This window comes from Loxodonta africana, chromosome 8, assembly GCF_030014295.1.
Source record: "Loxodonta africana isolate mLoxAfr1 chromosome 8, mLoxAfr1.hap2, whole genome shotgun sequence".
NCBI classification, from domain to species: domain Eukaryota; kingdom Metazoa; phylum Chordata; class Mammalia; order Proboscidea; family Elephantidae; genus Loxodonta; species Loxodonta africana.
The window spans coordinates 65008317-65026328 of NC_087349.1; the positions used below are offsets into that span (position 1 = coordinate 65008317).

The window sequence follows — 18012 nt, forward strand, 5'->3', positions numbered from 1 at the left end:
ACAAGAAATTCAAAAGGACATACTTAAGTGGAAAAACATACCTGCTCATGGATAGGAAGACTTAACATAGTAAAAATGTCTATTCTACCAAAAGCCATCTATACATTTAACGCACTTCCGATCCAAATTCCAATGTCATATTTTAAGGGGATAGAGAAACAAATCACCAATTTCATATGGAAGGGAAAGAAGCCCCGGATAAGCAAAGCACTACTGAAAAAGAAGAAGAAAGTGGGAGGCCTCACCTTACGTGACTTCAGAACCTATTATACAGCTACAGTAGTCAAAACAGCCTGGTATTGGTACAACAACAGACACATAGACCAATGGAACAGAATTGAGAACCCAGACATATAGATCCATCCACGTATGAGCAGCTGATATTTGACAAAGGACCAGTGTCAATTAACTGGGGAAAAGATAGCCTTTTTAACAAATGGTCCTGGCATAACTGGATATCCATTTGCAAAAAAATGAAACAGGACCCATACCTCACACCATGCACAAAAACTAATTCCAAGTGGATCAAAGACCTAAACATAAAGACTAAAACGATAAAGATCATGGAAGAAAAAATTGGGACAACCCTAGGAGCCCTAATACAGGGCATAAACAGAATACAAAACATTACCAAAAATGATGAAGAGAAACCCGATAACTGGGAGCTCCTAAAAATCAAACACCTATGCTCATCTAGAGACTTCTCCAAAAGAGTAAAAAGACCACCTACAGACTGGGAAAGAATTTTCAGCTATGACATCTCAGACCAGCGCCTGATCTCTAAAATCTACATGATTCTGTCAAAACTCAACCACAAAAAGACAAACAACCCAATCAAGAAGTGGGCAAAGGATATGAACACACATTTCACTAAAGAAGATATTCAGGCAGCCAACAGATACATGAGAAAATGCTCTCGATCATTAGCCATTAGAGAAATGCAAATTAAAACTACGATGAGATTCCATCTCACACCAGCAAGGCTGGCATTAATCCAAAAAACACAAAATAATAAATGTTGGAGAGGCTGCGGAGAGATTGGAACTCTCATACACTGCTGGTGGGAATATAAAATGGTACAACCACTTTGGAAATCTATCTGGCGTTATCTTAAACAGTTAGAAATAGAAATACCATACAACCCAGAAATCCCACTCCTAGGAATATACCCTAGAGATACAAGAGCCTTCATACAAACAGATATATGCACACCCATGTTTATTGCAGCTCTGTTTACAATAGCAAAAAGCTGGAAGCAACCAAGGTGTCCATCAACGGATGAATGGGTAAATAAATTGTGGTATATTCACACAATGGAATACTACGCATCGATAAAGAACAGCGATGGATCTCTGAAACATTTCATAACATGGAGGAACCTGGAAGGCATTATGCTGAGCGAAATGAGTCAGAGCCAAAAGGACAAATATTGTATAAGACCACTATCATAAGATCTTGAGAAATAGTAAACCTGGGAAGAACACATACTTTTGTGGTTATGAGGGGGGGAGGGAGGGAGGGTGGGAGAGGGTTTTTTATTGATTAATCAGTAGATAAGAACTGCTTTGTTGAAGGGAAAGACAACACTCAATACGTGGAAGGTCAGCTCAATTGGACTGGACCAAAAGCAAAGAAGTTTCCGGGATAAAATGAATGCTTCAAAGGTCAGGGGAGCAAGTGCGGGGGTCTGGGGAACATGGTTTGCGGGGACTTCTAAGTCAATTGGCAAAATAATTCTATTATGAAATCATTCTGCATCCCACTTTGAAATGTGGCGTCTGGGGTCTTAAATGCTAACAAGCGGCCATCTAAGATGCAGCAATTGGTCTCAACCCACCTGGAGCAAAGGAAAATGAAGAACACCAAGGGCACATGACAACTAAGAGCCCAAGAGACAGAAAGGGCCACATGAACCAGAGACCTACATCATCCTGAGACCAGAAGAACTAGTTGGTGCCCGGCCACAATCGATGACTGCCCTGACAGGGAGCACAGCAGAGGACCCCTGAGGGAGCAGGTGATCAGTGGGATACAGACCCCAAATTCTCATAAAAAGACCAAACTTAATGGTCTGACTGAGACTGGAGGAATCCCGGCGGCCATGCTCCCCAGACCTTCAGTTGACACAGGTCAGGAACCATCCCCGAAGACAACTCATCAGAAATGAAAGGGACTGGTCAGTGGGTGGGAGAGAGACGCTGATGAAGAGTGAGCTAATTATATCAGGTGGACACTTGAGATTGGGTTGGCAACTCTTGTCTGGAGGGGGAATGGGAGGATATAGAGAGAGGGAAGCCGGCAAAATTGTCAAGAAAGGAGAGACTGAAAGGGCTGACTCAAGAGGGGGAGAGCAAGTGGGAGTAGGGAGTGAGATGTATGTAAACTTATATGTGACAGACTGATTGGATTTGTAAACGTTCACTTGAAGCTTAATAAAAGTTATTAAAAAAAAATAAATAAATAATTTACCTTCACCTGAGTTAAATTCATATTAGTGTGTTTTTCCAAAACATGAATTTCATGAGCCAGCATATCAGCAACATAGATGTACCTTTGCAGAAAGGACACACTGGTTAGAGACCCATGCCAATATAAAGCTTCATTAATACAGAATGTAAGAATAAGTCTTAACAACCTGTCAAGAAGTTAATCAATGATAGGCCCTCAAGGAATGCTTGATAAAGGTCAATTTTTATTTAAAAAGTAAGCTTTCAAAATCAATTCAGTGTTGTGACAATAATCACGAAACTCTTAAATTATTTTTCAAAAGGTCTGTAAAGAATAATATTATGACATTATTTTGAATATAAAATTCATGATGTGTGTCACCGAAAGGACAACCAAACTAATACGTTCTGGCTTCATAAAAAAAGTTTCTGCAGTCCATATTTTAATTTGATATTTCTAGGTATAATTTACATGTAAAAATAGATGATGCATGTACAGTTTAGTAAACTATTCATATACTGAGATTTTTAAGAGTTAAGAGATAAGCATCTAGTTAGAACAATCTGTCTACATCTAGGAGGGGATGAATTAAGCGGCTACTGATTTTGTGCAAGTAATGCATGCCAATAATGGATGCCTTCTACATTCGTTTGCCAACTGCACCCTCCCCCTACAAGGTATTTTTGTAAGTGCACTATGCTAATTTTTTTTTTTTAACAGCATAGCAGCGCTTATGAAAATACTTCATGGGGAGAGGGAGCAGTTGGCAAATAAATGTAGAAGGCGCACATTATTTGCATAAAAATACAGTATTTTTAAGGTAATTTTACTTTTCCAATTGTTTCATAAGCATCTATTGAGCAATTACCATGTGTAAAGCTGTGAACTCAGTGGTTGTGGAAGATAAAAACATGAGCAAGACACACTTCTCGGTCCTCAAAAGTTTTACGGTGTGTCGGGAAGATCAGACTGGTTCGTGCACCTTAAATACCTCAAACAGCATAATTGGTACTATAAGAAGTTTTTAAGATCAAGAAACGGGAGCAATAACTAGGTCTTGAGAGCACAGAAGGGCTTACAAAAGAGAAAGCAGTTACACCGAATATGGGCATGGAGACCGGATTTGAACAGAAGATTATTAGGATGAAGCAGCTTTCAGGCCAAAGAAAACATGCACAAAAGCACAGAGGCAAGAACAAGGGATGCATGTTAATAAAACAATGAGTTCTTTATCTGAAGCATGGCAAGTATGGGAACAGTAGAAAAGGGAGGTTGGAGTTAGCCTGTTTAAAAAGTCCTGCCTTAAGCTGATTAGCAACTGCAGTCCACTGAATTTTTAGAATAAAGAAGTGGCACCATAAGAAATGGTCAGTTCTGTCCCACAGTTACTGGGTATTTGCTCTGTGCGTGGCACTGTGCTCAGTGTGAGGAGCCAAAAGTGAAGATGACAGAGCACCCTCTTATAAAGCCCTTAAAGGGCAGTGGAATATAAAAAGACAAAACTGGTAACGATGCAAAAAATGCAAGTGGACTGAAAACAACCTGGAAGAAAGTTTAATACTCTAGCCAGAGAGAATGCAAATCTAAGCCAAGGTGTCAACGGGAAAGGAAAAGGGGGATGAGAGTGGGAGGAGGAGGCACAGGTAGAATCCACAGCACTTGCTCACTGGTTGGGTATGGATATGAAAGAGAAGAAGGAGTTAAACCTGAGCCCCCTCCTCTTTTATTTATTATTATTGTTTTTAGCTTGGGTGACTGTAAAGTTTGAGTCTCATACAGAAGTTTGAAAACTAAGGAGAAGAACAGGTTTGGCTGGAGAGGTTGGACCAGTTTGGCTATAGACTATTCAAATGATTCCACATTGGGAAATTTAGTTGTCAGAAACTGTCAAATTTATTTTGTTGTATTTTTTAGTAGTTTCAATTGTTCTAGGCAGTAAGGTAGTAGAAGAGAAAGCTAGTAAAGAATTTAATATCCTTTCTTATAGGCATATAAAAGTAGTAAGATAATTTTGGAGGGCAATTTGGCAATATCTATTAAAGTTAACTTTTAAAGTGTTAATATAGTTTGAGCAAATAGTTTGGGGACTGTTCTACAGAAATGCTTGCACAAAAGTGCAAAGAAGTGGGGCTCCTAAAACCACATTTAGCTGGTGTCCTAGCTGGGATCTGAACCCATGTCTGTACGACTCCAAAATTGACAAACTTAACCATTACACTATAATGCTAATCTTCTTCAGCTAGATAGGTATTATCATTATTATTTTGGTGATGGAAGGTGACAGAGCTAGCAGGATTTCTTCCTAAAAAGATAGTTGGATAAGTTTCAGCAGTAAACAAGAATTATACAACGGTTTAGAACAATAAGATCGTAAATAACCTGACTATCCATCAACAGGAAATTGGTTAAATTAAGGGTTATCCTTATAATAAGATACAGCCAATAAAAATGATGACATATTTATTTGAAAGAAAAGACCTATCAGATTTTTTAATATGTATAAATAAATATTACACCATTCTGTAAAAATTTACTTATATAAAATTAAATTCTACAATGACAATGTCCAAAATTTAACTGGTGTTTGTATCCACATTGTTGCTTTTTGTCCTTGTATGATTCCACAGTCTCTATATTCTTTTTACAATAAGCATATATTATTTTTATAAGAAAAATGTCAAGAAGGATATTTCCATACTGAGAAAAAAAAAAAAAAAAAACTTGGCCCACCACCATGATTGAGAAATGAAGATATTTCTGTAAAGGGTCATACTTCTTATCAGGTGAAATACTGATGCCACTTGCTGCATCAAATCCGTCTGCTACCACTTTAACTTCATTTGGACTGTAGTAAATAACATTTGCCCAGTTTAAGTTCAAGTATGTTTCCAAATACTTTAAGAAAACGTCAGAGAAATAGTGGTCATTGGTGGCATAGAAATGTGCAGGTCCCACAGCCACAACATCATTCACGCTGAAAAAGAAAAATAACATGCTTAAAGAAAAAAAAAGCCTTGTTTGTCTCTGTATTAAAGATTAAGTATCCAGAAGGATTACACATAGGCTTTAAATTTTTGAAAGATCAGCTCAAATTACAAGACTACAGTCGTATTGGAGCCCTGGTGGCACAGTGGTTAAGAGTTTGGCTGCTAACCAAAAGGTTGGCAGTTTGAATCCACCAGCTGCTCTTTGGAAACCCTATGGGGCAGTTCTACTCTGTCCTATAGGGTTGCAATGAGTTGGAATCGACTTGACAGCAACGGGTTTTAACGGATTTATAGTCATATGCAATACACTATAATATTGTTTGCCAGAGAACAATTTTTTACTATACCAGGTAATTTGAAGACAGGTCATTTAGCAATTATGGCAGGATTATCATTTTTTTTAGCTACCAGGGTATGTTTTTTAATGGCAAAAAATGTAAGGTTCAAGAAACAATATGTAAGGACAGAGCTGTCCATGGTATAAAGACGGACAGAGCCTGGTTTGCTGGTGAGCTGGTCAGGCAGTCAATAACATTCACCTAGCTCCTTTTTTTAGCTCCCATTTACTCAGTTGCTGGATTTTCCTGAGTTCCACTGCTTAGTTATTAGTCAAACTAAGCTTGACTGTTCAATTTCTACCTTACTCACAAAGCCAACCTGCTGAGAATGAATAGGTACTCAATAAACACTTGCAGAGAGATGGATGATGAAATTGCCATAGTACAATGTTTCAGGTGAGAGAGTTCTACACCAAAAACAATTCCATCTTTAAAAGCAGTTAGGCAAGGGTGTTATTAAATTTAAATTGCAATTACCTTATGCAGAAATTTCTGAAAGAGCTGCTTTATCCTTTGTTAAATGAAAAATAACAAAGCTACAGGGAAGATGGGTCCCCGCTTTCTAAAAGAGCACCATGATGCCTGAAAGGTATTTATGCTCCTAGTTATTATGATGTGCGTTTATGGAAGAATAATCAGAAGTAAACATGCTTAAGCCCTAGATAGGGAAGTAGAAATTAAAAATATTCATCAAGTTTAAAATAAAAGAAGCAATATGCTAATGCAAGCTTAGTCCAGGAGGTACACAGGATTCTCTTTTCAGCCACATTATCAGCTAGCTTTCTGTTCTCGAAGTAGTGGTGACTCACTTCCAACTCCAATCCCTCCAATTGTGCAGGCCCATTAGCCCAAGCCCCCACTAACCCTGTGAAAGCTAAAGTCTCATACAAACTGCATATAAAGCAGGCTAATCTTCTTCAGCTAGATAGGTATTATCATTATTATTCTGGTGATGGAAGGTGACAGAGCTAGCAGGAAAAAATGGTGAAGTTTGTCTCCACTCTCAAGATGGACCCAAACAGCTCCTCCTCTGTAGCCCTGCATTTCATCCTTTCTCAAAGAAGTCCACACAGAGCATTGATTATTATAATGGCTGACATCCACTCTCATATGTCTTGTTCTCCCTGCTCTAAAGACTACATTTTTTTGGTTCTTATAAAAGTTGAGAGGACCACCACGGGGAAATATATGAAAATACTAGAGATAAATTGGAGAACGAACAAAAGGAGCAAGTACCTTGGAAGAAGCTCATGTTTGACTGTTTTTATATGCAAAAGAGAATTTTCTTCTTCTTCATATTTAAAAATTTCCACTGTATTCTTGCTTTCTGGGTGGTTTACAACAAAGAGATAAACTGTGTCATCTAAAAAATGGAAAGAACAGAGTTACAGGCAGTTCCCCAATTATGAACAAGATCTGTTCCTAAATCTATCTTTAGGTTGAATTTGTAAGTAAGTTGGGACAGTTACATATGGCTCATATCTAAAGTCAGTCAAATGTTTGTCTTAGTATATAGTGTACCTTTCCATATATATAAAAAACATTAAAGAAACATTTCCAGTTACACTAAAACATCTTTAACATAATAATAGAGTAATAATAATAACGTTTTGATACGCATTGCAAAGTTGCATCCATTTGTGATTACGAACCACTGAATTTTTAATATAATAGGCTTCACAGGGATTGGTTCATAACTACGGGCTGTACCTACACTGGATGTTCCTAATTCAGGGACTGCCTGTAATGTACTAGACATAACCATAGGACCTTTGGGCAGACACTGACATTTAAATGCCACAGGCAAGGAACGGTTGAATGTATTAGCTGTTACACAACCTAAGGAAGCATTCTTCTCCCCATCTTTCCCATCACTGTCTATCTGGTGTTATCTCTGATCAGTGGTCCTCTGACCTTTAAGATAGAATGTTTCCCACTCCATAGACAGAATTCAGGAATAATCTGTTTACTGTTTAGTTCAGGAACATAGCCATTTTTAATGCTTTGATCATAGGTATATGAAAAGTTTAAGAAATCTAAACCATCCTTCAGGTATTAACTGTTAGAATTTCAAAATGTAGCATAACTTACTGCTAGCCGAAGAGTCAAACAATTGACTTATTTGCATAAAGAAAAACACAGTAATTCATAAGCTAATTGTTCTTCTCTTCCAATCAATACGATCCAAATCTATTTTCCATAGTCATGTGTAAACAATTATGTTTCTTAATGTTTATAATTCTTTAGCTCTTACCATTGTCTATAAATGTGCTGATGCCATGTGGATTAAATGAAGCCAAATTAAACCCACGGCTGATTCTTAATTCCAGTGCCCGCGGTTTTTCTTCTTTCAAATCCATCATTAGTATTCCTCCAGGCTTATCTGGTGCAAAGCTGTGGAGTCCTGGATGCTTTAGACCCTTTTTCCAAAACAGAGCGGGGGAAAAAAAGCTAAATACAAATGGCTTAAATAATTTAATGAACTAAAGTGAGAACTACAAATAAATGATAGGGACTTTGGTTAAAGATCATGGCAAAAAGCCACAAACACAAAGAAAACAGAGGAAACAATAGAAACAATCTGAAGCTGGAAAGTAACTGATTTTGCTGGGTTGGGGAAGAAGATGGAGTTTATTCCCTTCAGAGGGTAAAACAGAAGGTTGGTAGGCATGAGACACTAGGCAGAGTTGAGAGTGAGAAAAAGTGAAAGTTTACATACTGACTTAAGCACTGGTCTGTGATTTGCTTCCAAATGCCAGTTGTTGTTGCTGTTGTCACGTGCCATCGAGTTGGTTTCAACTCATAGGGACCCTTTGTACAACGGAATGAAACACTGCCCAGTCATGCACCATCCTCACAATCATTGCTATGCTTGAGCTAACTGTTGCAGCCACTGTGTCAATCCACCTTGTTGACAGTCTTCCTCTTTTTCTCTCTACTTTACCAAGAATGATTCCTTCTCCAGGGCCTGATCCCTCCTGATAACATGTCCGAAGTATGTGAGACCAAGTCTCAACATCCTCGCTTCTAAGGAGCATTCTGGCTGTCCTTCTTCCAAGACAGATTTGTTCATTCTTTTGACAGTCCATGGTACATTCATATTTCTTCACCAATACCATAATTCAAAGGCGTCAATTCTTCTTCAGTCTTCCTTATTCATTCTCCAGGTTTCGCAAGCATTTAAGGCAACTGAAAACTCCATGGCTTGGGTCAGGTGGGCCTTAGTCTTCAATGTGACATCTTTGCTTTTTTAACACTTTAAAGAGGTCTTTTGCAGCAGATTTGCCCAATGCAATGCACCATTTCATTTCTTGATTGCCAGTAATCTTGGTCAATGGAGTAAGTCTGGACTCACTTCCTTGTCTCACATCCCATATTCAATCTATCAGAAACCCCTTTTGACTTTACCTTGAAAATTCATCGATTTATGAGGAATGAAGATTTCTTACTGCTTTCACCATGATGGCCCTGATCCAAACCACCATCACCTATTATATCAGGCACCATCACTGGCCTTCCTGTTTCTGTCCTTAACCCCCTACAGTCTATTCTCAAGTCAGCATCCAGATTATGTCAGGTTATATCACACTCAAAACTCTCTAATGGCTTCCCAACTCATTCAGATTAAGAGAGGCAATTCTTACTATTACCTGAAGGCCCTATATGATCTGCCCTTCTCATCTTTCATCATTCTCCCCATCCCAAACACCTCATCTCTTTGCCCTTATCTCTACTACTCTTCTCCTCAATCAGGCTACTTTGGCCACACTAGCCTTGATGTTCTTCAAACCAGCCCAACACATTCTCACTCAGGGCCTTCATACACACTGTTCCCTCTGTCCAGGAATGCTTTTTCTCCAGAGATCTGGGACTCCCTCCCTCAATTTCTTCATGTTTGTGCCCAAAAGACACCTTCTCAGTGAGACCATCCCCAACCCAAACGCCTCCTTGTCCTGCTGCTCCCTGTCCTCCTTACCCTGGTTTACTTTTCTCCACTACCCGTATCACCATATGACATATATACATATATAAATACTATAAACTTAAGGGTTTACGAGTAGAAACAGAAAAGCTAGTGAAAAAATTACTGTTGTCCCTTAAGCACAGCAAGCTCACCTCCTCCTCCAAGCTTTTGTGCTCCTTTTCTTTCTGTCTGAGTCTCCTCCCCCAAATCTGCAAGGCTCACTTCTTTGCTTCCAACTGATATCTGATCAAATGTCACTTTTCAGAGAGACCCTATCTAAAGTGCAACCATCTAAAAGTAGCAGTGTGACTCCATCCTCACCATTGCCTCACCCTTCTTTATTTTTTGTTAAAGCATTTACACTATCTAACATATAGAACATCTGTTCATTATCTCTCTCTCCCCATTGGGACACAAGCTCTGTGAGAACTGAGATTTTTGTCTCGTTTGTTTACTGCTGGATTCTGGTGCCTGGAGTAGTGCTTGGCATCTAGTCCACCCTATTCCACTAATACCACCTTTTTCATGAACTAGATCACCATTTCCATGTTGGTCTGCTTGGGGAGTCTGTTATGTTGACTTATCACACCCAGTCCTGCGCCAATATGCGACTTTTTAAATTACTACGGCCTTATCGTCCGTTCTGACATATAGAATGACAAGTCCCCACAGCCTTGTTGCTTTAATTTTTCAAGACAGTCTTAACTGTTTCTGCTCATTTATTCCTCTGTATAAATGCTAGAAATTAATTTGATATTCTGGATAGAACTTGACTGTTACTACATTTTCTAGTTAATTTTTGCTAGTGCATAGGAATGTCATTGAGTTTTATATGTTCATTCTGAAGCCAATCATTTCACTAACCTTTCCTCTTAGTTCTAGAGTCTGTTAGTCTCTTGGATTGTTTTAAAAAAGAGGGATTTACATTGTCTGAAACCAATGGCATTTTAATTTTACTTTCTATCTCACACTTCTTTTTCTTGTACTGATAGTTGTGTCGTTATTGAGTATTTTCTTCTTACTCTGTACGTTAATGGGAAGGCATGTAATGTTACACCATTATGGATGCTATTTGCCGCAGGTTTCTGGGAAGTTTCCTTCTATTTCTAGTTCACTTGGAGCGTTTAGTGAAGAATGAATGTTGAATTTTATTTAGTGCTTCTTCAGCACTCACCGGAACGATCTAAGCCTTTTCTCTTTTAAATCAGTTAATTCGTAAATTATATACATTTTATGCTGATTCATTCTTACAGTCTTAAGTCTTCTTGGTGAAAATGCATTGTTGTCGTTTTGTTTTGTTTTTGTTTTTTAATACATTGTCTTACTGAATTAACTAACAAAATGCAATTCTATTTCATGTACACTTAAAAGAATGCAAAAAAAAAAAATAGTAAAGCCTTACATTATGCACAAAATTGGACACAATAGGAATTCCCTTCAATTCTTAAAAATCTATCAACCATGAGATAATTTGAAAGCTGGCAGGCCCAGTAAAGAGAATAAACTGGGATTATGCTATTGCCAAGGAGCCCTGGTGGCACAGTGGTTAAAGTTTGGCTGCTAACAGAAAGGTCAGCAGTTAGAACCCACCAGCTGCTCCGAAGGAGAAAGATGCGGCAGTCTGCTTCAATAAAGATTTACAGCCTTGGAAACCCTACGGGGCAGTTTTGCCCTGTCCTACAGGGTCACTATGAGTCGGACTTGGCCACGTGGCAGGGGATTTGGCTTGTTTTTCTATTACCGTATGACAGGGATGCTTCGCTGTTAATGATTTCCATTCTTCATCATCAGTATCCTATAAACAATAGCATGGTTTACATGCATAGGAAGCTCTACCAGTGATGGTGATAGCTATTCACGGTTCTTTGAATGCTCCCTGTTATTTAAATCTTTTTTATAGCAATGTTGTCCAATCCCTCCCTGAGTGTGGTGTTAGTTATGAGGTGACACTCATACCCATAACTGTGGAATAGGATGGGTTAGATGGGCTAAAATGCTAGGAAGAAGGCCAAGTAACTGCCATGAGTACCTGCTTTTTACTTAGAGGGCAGTGCACTTTGGGAAGTACTAAGGACAAAGCTGAATAAATTAAAAGCAGTATTAAAATGAAAACATTTTTAAATATGCAAAAAAAGTCATAAAACCAAAGAAGGATAGCAGGAAAAATGTGGAAAAAATTCTGTTCACATGGCTACAAGATCACTGTCACTGTAGCCTGCCCTTCAGCTAAAATGGCTCTAGAAGCCTACACAAGCCATGGCCTGAGACCAGAAGAACAAACTAGATGGTGCCAATTGCCACTACTGATCATTCTAATCAGGGCAGTAACAGATGGACCCTGAGAGAAGGGGAGAAAAATGCAGAACAGAACTCAAATTCTTAAAAAGTCCAGACTTGCTGGACCAGTTGAGACCAGAGGACTCCCTGAGACTATCACTCGGAGATACTCTTTCAACCTTGAGCCAAAACTATTCTCTGAGATTACGTTTTTAATGAAATAACAGAGTGGCGCACAAAATAAAGGATATTACCCATAAGTATGACGATCTACTAAAAAATCATCTATATGAGATTAAAAGGTCCAGATTTACTGTAAAGCAAAGATGAGAAGATAAGGGGGCAGAGAAACTGGAATACTGGGAACAGAACAACCAGAACACCATTAAAGAGAATTCTGACACATTGTGAAAAATGTAACTAATGTATGCACTGAACAATCTGTATAGAAATTGTCCAAAGGGAACCTAATTTACCATGTAAACTTTCACCAAAACACAATAAAATAATATTTAAATAAAAAAATAATCAAAATGGCTGTAGAATTACAGGCTTGGAGACCATACTCCTCCTACTTCAGATTTATTCCTACGAAGGAAAAATCTTGAAATAGGTAAACTCTGGATTACACAAATCTTTGAGAACACATTCTCTGCAAAAAAAAAAAAAAAAAAATAAGCAAAAGTAACTGCCTTCTACTTCCTTCAGGATTTTTGTATTGTAATGCATGAATAATTTTGACTTGCAGTCCCAGTGTGTTTTCTAAGCCTATAGACACTTTATATAGACACAGGCGCAAGCACGTGCTTCCAAATAAACCCAGGGTCCTCTCTCTATCACTTTATTCACTCTGTGTAGGTAACTGGGTAAAACTTTTCTTTTGAAACTGTATTTCTTTTTTTCATTAAGTATAAATTTTCATGTTTCTGCTAAAAGTTCACAGTATTTCTTCTTCCTCTCAGTGGTAACAACCAGCTGCTCACAGTCTTTCATCTAATAACCATAGGAGACTGAAGAGTGTTCTCTCATTCCCTTCTAAGATACATTCTCTCACCTTTCTCTTAAATCTGACAACTATTTTATTAGTTGTCTTCTAAAGTATCTCCACCTTTCTCATATTTCTTTCGAGTTGCAGAGCCTGAAAATAATGGGTGCTGAGAGAGAACAGAATAATTACAGGCCACCTTCAGAGGTGGATATTTGCTTTCTCAAGAAAAATGGACCCATGAAGATGCCCCAGACTCTCACTGCTGGCCAAGCCAGGAATGAAGGTGGTCAGAGCCTCCTCATCAGGCCACTTTCATGGATTTCCAATCAGCATGGATATAAGTGTGGGCCAGCATCACCAAGGTCAATCAATTTTAAAGTCTTTTATTATGTGCCCAGAAAGGATGTTATTTTTCAGAATGAAAAACATGAATGAAGGCAGAAGTGAAGCATATAAATAGTCAATGGCTTTTACTTATGATAAGCTATTCAGAAAGAAGAAATAAAGGGAAATGAAACAAAACAATAAAACAACCTTACATCTCGGTTTGGGAGAGCCGGTACATTGTTCGAAAATAAGTAACAGCAAGAATATTTGTTTAAACTTGAATATCTAATGAGAGGAAGTGTGGATGTAGTATTTAAAACAATGTAACGATAGTATCTAACGTGCACAATAATGCCCAAATATCTTTTTTAATGGTACAGTTTTAACATACTGAATGTGCTGGAACATTTTAGTGCAATGCAGAGGGATATAAAGAGCAATAAATCAGCTGGTAAACACTTTCGAGCTGTATGTTTAGATCAGCTTGAGGAAATTTTCCAAGAGCCTGTTAGACTTGTCTTTTTACCAGGACACATTTCAGAAAGTGATGGAATTTTGGGAAAACAAGTTATTGCTCTGCAGGCCTAGTCAAATACCCTTGCACCTCCCCTCCTGAGATCAGGGAAGGAAGAAGATACTCACCACACTAAAGAAAGCCAGACCATTGGGAAGTATGTCAATATCTTCAGAGCCAGCTTCTGTAAGTTCAAGGAGTAGATAAATGTCATACTCAAATTCTGTTATTTGTTAGGTAGGGCATAACTAGGGCTCTGTTTACTTCATCAGAGTGTATCTTTAGGGATGGTTCTGATTTTTTCCAACGAATCACTCTCTTTAATAAACGTCACTCTAAACTCCTTCCTGCAGTGAACTGCTGACTTTAAATATTAGATATTGCATGTTTACTCAAATCAAAGTCAAGTAATCACCGCATTTACAGCTACAACACGGAAAAAGTTGACATCTGCATGATCTCATGATAAACATCCAGATGTCTGCCTAAAAGTAATTGACATCAGGGGAATATTACTTTCAGAAGGAAGGACTCATAGTCATTTAACCATGCAAATATCCTTGTCCCCTTCTCTGCTCATTCAAACTGAAGTAAACACAGACATTTCCCTCATTAACAAAGAAGAAACACCTGGGATTACACATGCCCTCTTTAAAAAAACAATGCCTGCTTGTTCTCATAAACAAAGAAAGCTTTCCATTTAATCTTTAAATTTAGACTTTAAATTACCGAAAAAACTAGCAAAAGAAAATTAATGAAAAATACCAAGTACCTAAGCCAGTTGAAGCTTCTAGCTCCTGTCTCTGAGGCAGGCTACAGTTACTATTGATTGTTTATTGATTGTCTGCAGTACATTCCACGGAGCACAGCAAATAATTAGACATAAGACTTTCCCAGTGGCCTTACTGTGTAAATTCTGCAGATAGATAATAGACCCAAACACAAGAAAAAAGGAATAAAGATGGCTTAAATTAAGCCAAATCATGGCACATTCTTTGAGTCCACAATCTTCCCCTCCAACGGATTTCTTCAAGATTATTTCTAGGTTGTCAAAACCCAACAGCGTCTACCTATCCAGCCATTTTGCTTTTGATTCATGACTTTGCATTTAGCCTGTTGTCTCCAGTGTTACTGGCTCCACAGAGTGGGAAAAAGCAAAAACGAAGTACAAATGCCAAGAACTTCACTTAGTAAAGATGATCCATCTGCCTGTTCCTTAAAAGTAAGAAAAATATAAGTTTAAGCATAGTATAGTGAAGGGATTCTCAATCTGTGGCCTGTGGATTCCCAAGGAGCCTAAGTGGGCTTCAAAGGGTCTATGAATCCCCTGAAATTCTATGCAAAATTTCCTGTGTATATGCAGATGAGAATTTTTCTGTGAAAAGGGACCTTGGCTTTCAGCAGATTCAAAAAAGGATCTGTGATCCCCCCAAATGGCTAAATCCTATAGTGGTTCTCAACTGGAAATTAACAGGAGCCTGGGTTTTTTTTTGTTTGTTTGTTTTTTGGGGGAAAATCCACACACACACACACACACACACACACACGGTCAAATTCTAGTCCCACTTTTGCTTTCTAGATACTTTTAGTATGAGCTCAATTAATTAAAATTTGTTTTTCCTGAAAATTTAAGAAAATGAATTCAATGTGTATATGCTTTTACAGATAGAAAAAAAAAAAGATAGGATTTTAAGAAAATTAAGTGTTTCTTTAAACCTTTTAATTCTTTAAAACTTTGTTTAAATTTTTTCTGAAAATAGCACGTACTATTTTAATAATCAAAAAAAGAAGACTATTTTTAAAAGATATTTTCATTTCAACCATATTGTAACTTCTTTCCCCTTAATCCCGCTGCCTAATTTCAATGAAAAGACTGAGTAGTACCAGTAGTTTTCTTTGCAATATTTTCCAGACTGACTTTCCTCTCTTCATTTTCATTCATATAGTTACTACCACACTAGGCTTGTATCACTTTGTACTACCTCTTTGGTCTGAGATATTTTTTCTTTTCTAATTCCAATGATAATAATAATGATGATGGTAGTAATAATAATAGCCACTAACATGTATTAAGTGCAAACTACCAGGCTCTTTGCAAAGTGTTTTACAAAGAGGGTTTCATATTATTTTCATAATCCTGAGAAGCAATGTTATTATCCCTTATTTTAGGCTTAAGAATATAGAGCTTTTGAAAGGTTGAACAAACTGCTCGTAGTCACGAACTACAAAGTGCGAAGCTGAGACTTAAAACCTTTTGGTCTGACTTAAAAAGTAAATCAAAATATCCAACCTAACATTGAATAATATACTTTCAGAAACACCTTTGTTAGAACCACCTCTCCAAAGACACTTCATTTTGTAAATTCCACTGTGGTCAATTCCATCTGTTGGCTTTCTCCCTCAAATTCTTGCTTCTATGCTTCTCACCAAGAATAATTTCCTTACTTCTCCTCATCAATTCAAATCCCTCACTTTTGTTTAAAACCTCTCTCAAAACCCTTTTTTTCTCTAGAAAGGCTTCCTAGCTTAGCACACCTGATTTTGATCCCTTCTTATTCCTTTAGAAAATATGTATCTGTGTCAGAGATGACCAGCTAGTCCCCAGTATTCATATTCCACTTCTTCCTTTTTAGCAATAAGCCCATGACAGCATAGCTACAGATATTTCCCATCGTTTCTTGCTGGTAGATGGCCATGCGTCTAAGTGTGGGTCACAGGGATGTGAAAATAGCTGCCATATGCAACTACTGAGTCAAAGTAAAATAAAAAGAACGTTCACATCCTTTTTCTTTCTACTCCTATCTACCTGGGAAATGGCAACAACTGGAGTTCTGGCCTTGGACCAAGATGGAGGCAGTAAGTTGAAGATAGCTGTGTTGCTTCCCCAGACTGAGTCCCTGAATGACCACATGGAGCACAGCTATCTAACCCCCAACAGTCTCTTGCTTACCTTTGGACTGCTATGCAAGAGAAGAACAAACCTCTCTCTTCTCTAAGTTTCTATAATGTCTTAACAGCAACTTAGTCCTTACCATACCCAATAGAAAATGCAGTACGTGGACTATTGTTTTCTACTTTTTTAGTTCATTAGTACCTTGGTGGCATAGTGGTTAAGTGCTCAGCTGCTAACTGAATGGCCAGTGGTCTGAACCCACCAGCCACTCCAAGGGAGAAAGATGTGGCGGTCTGCTTCCTAAAGATTTACAGCCTAGGAAACCCTATGGGGCAGTTCTACTCTGTCCTATAGGGTGTGTAAGAGTCAGAGTCGACTCCACAGCAGTGGGTTAATGGAGCAACCTATGTATGTTAATCACCCTGGAAAAAGATACTAGGTTAGAAAGAGAATTTGCAAAAATTGCTTAACCTCAATTCCTTATCTGTCATCAAAAGAAAAAACCTAGACCTATATCTCACCATGGTGGTTATTTTGCTTGTTTTCCTTTTTTTCATTAAAAAAAAATCATAGGAAGATTGTAAATTACATGACAAAAAAGGCAACAAATTCTTATTAAAAAAAAAAAATTTCCTGATCAGCAGTTATTGTGAAGCTCTTAACTACTAAATGCATAAAACTCAAGAGACATAGTCCATTCGAAATTTTGTTTTAGTCCAGCATTCAGAATGCCAGTGTTTTCAAAGACATTTAGAAAATAAGATGTTTTTAACTTTTGAGTCTCAAACAGAATTAACTAGCTCTTGTCATTACAACTTTTATTATTTAGATGTTGACACTATGCCAAATCTTGGGGGTGTAAAAGCTTAGTTTCTGCCTGTATGATAGAGTTGGAAGGGGTACATAAATGGAATAAACAGTGAACTTACTTTCTGCCCCCTAGAAGGCACATACCCTGTATGATACATGGTAGATGACTACTAAAAGAGAAAGAGATGAGACAAGCACCAAGAGTTGGAAAGAGTTCATTTTCAGTGATGGTGAATGTAGCATTGTAGAGTGTTTGTGTGTGTGTGTGTGTGTGTACTTACACACACAAACATTTATGGAGGTAGAGGGCAAGGGGGGAGTGGGTGAGGGATGTCACCTCAAGGGCATGGCTACTACTGTTTCCAAAGTAGAAACTAAAAACAACTCTCTACCCTTGCTGTCTACCTTAAGAAGTTGCTTTTGTCTATATGGGAATGTATGCCTAGCACACTGTTACTTCTTTGTA

General features: G+C 38.0%; 1 protein-coding gene across 1 annotated transcript in view; it reads right to left on the reverse strand.

The window, feature by feature from the left end:
• PON2 (paraoxonase 2) overlaps positions 1 to 18012 on the reverse strand; it is a 49642-nt gene that overhangs the window by 13190 nt on the left and 18440 nt on the right. Inside the window, exons 3-7 of the mRNA XM_010587257.3 lie at positions 13972 to 14027; positions 8028 to 8193; positions 7010 to 7136; positions 5222 to 5422; positions 2470 to 2551 (exon numbers count right to left, since the gene is read on the reverse strand). Coding sequence (XP_010585559.1) covers positions 2470 to 2551; positions 5222 to 5422; positions 7010 to 7136; positions 8028 to 8193; positions 13972 to 14027 — 632 coding nt within the window. The remainder of the gene's footprint in view (positions 1 to 2469; positions 2552 to 5221; positions 5423 to 7009; positions 7137 to 8027; positions 8194 to 13971; positions 14028 to 18012) is intronic.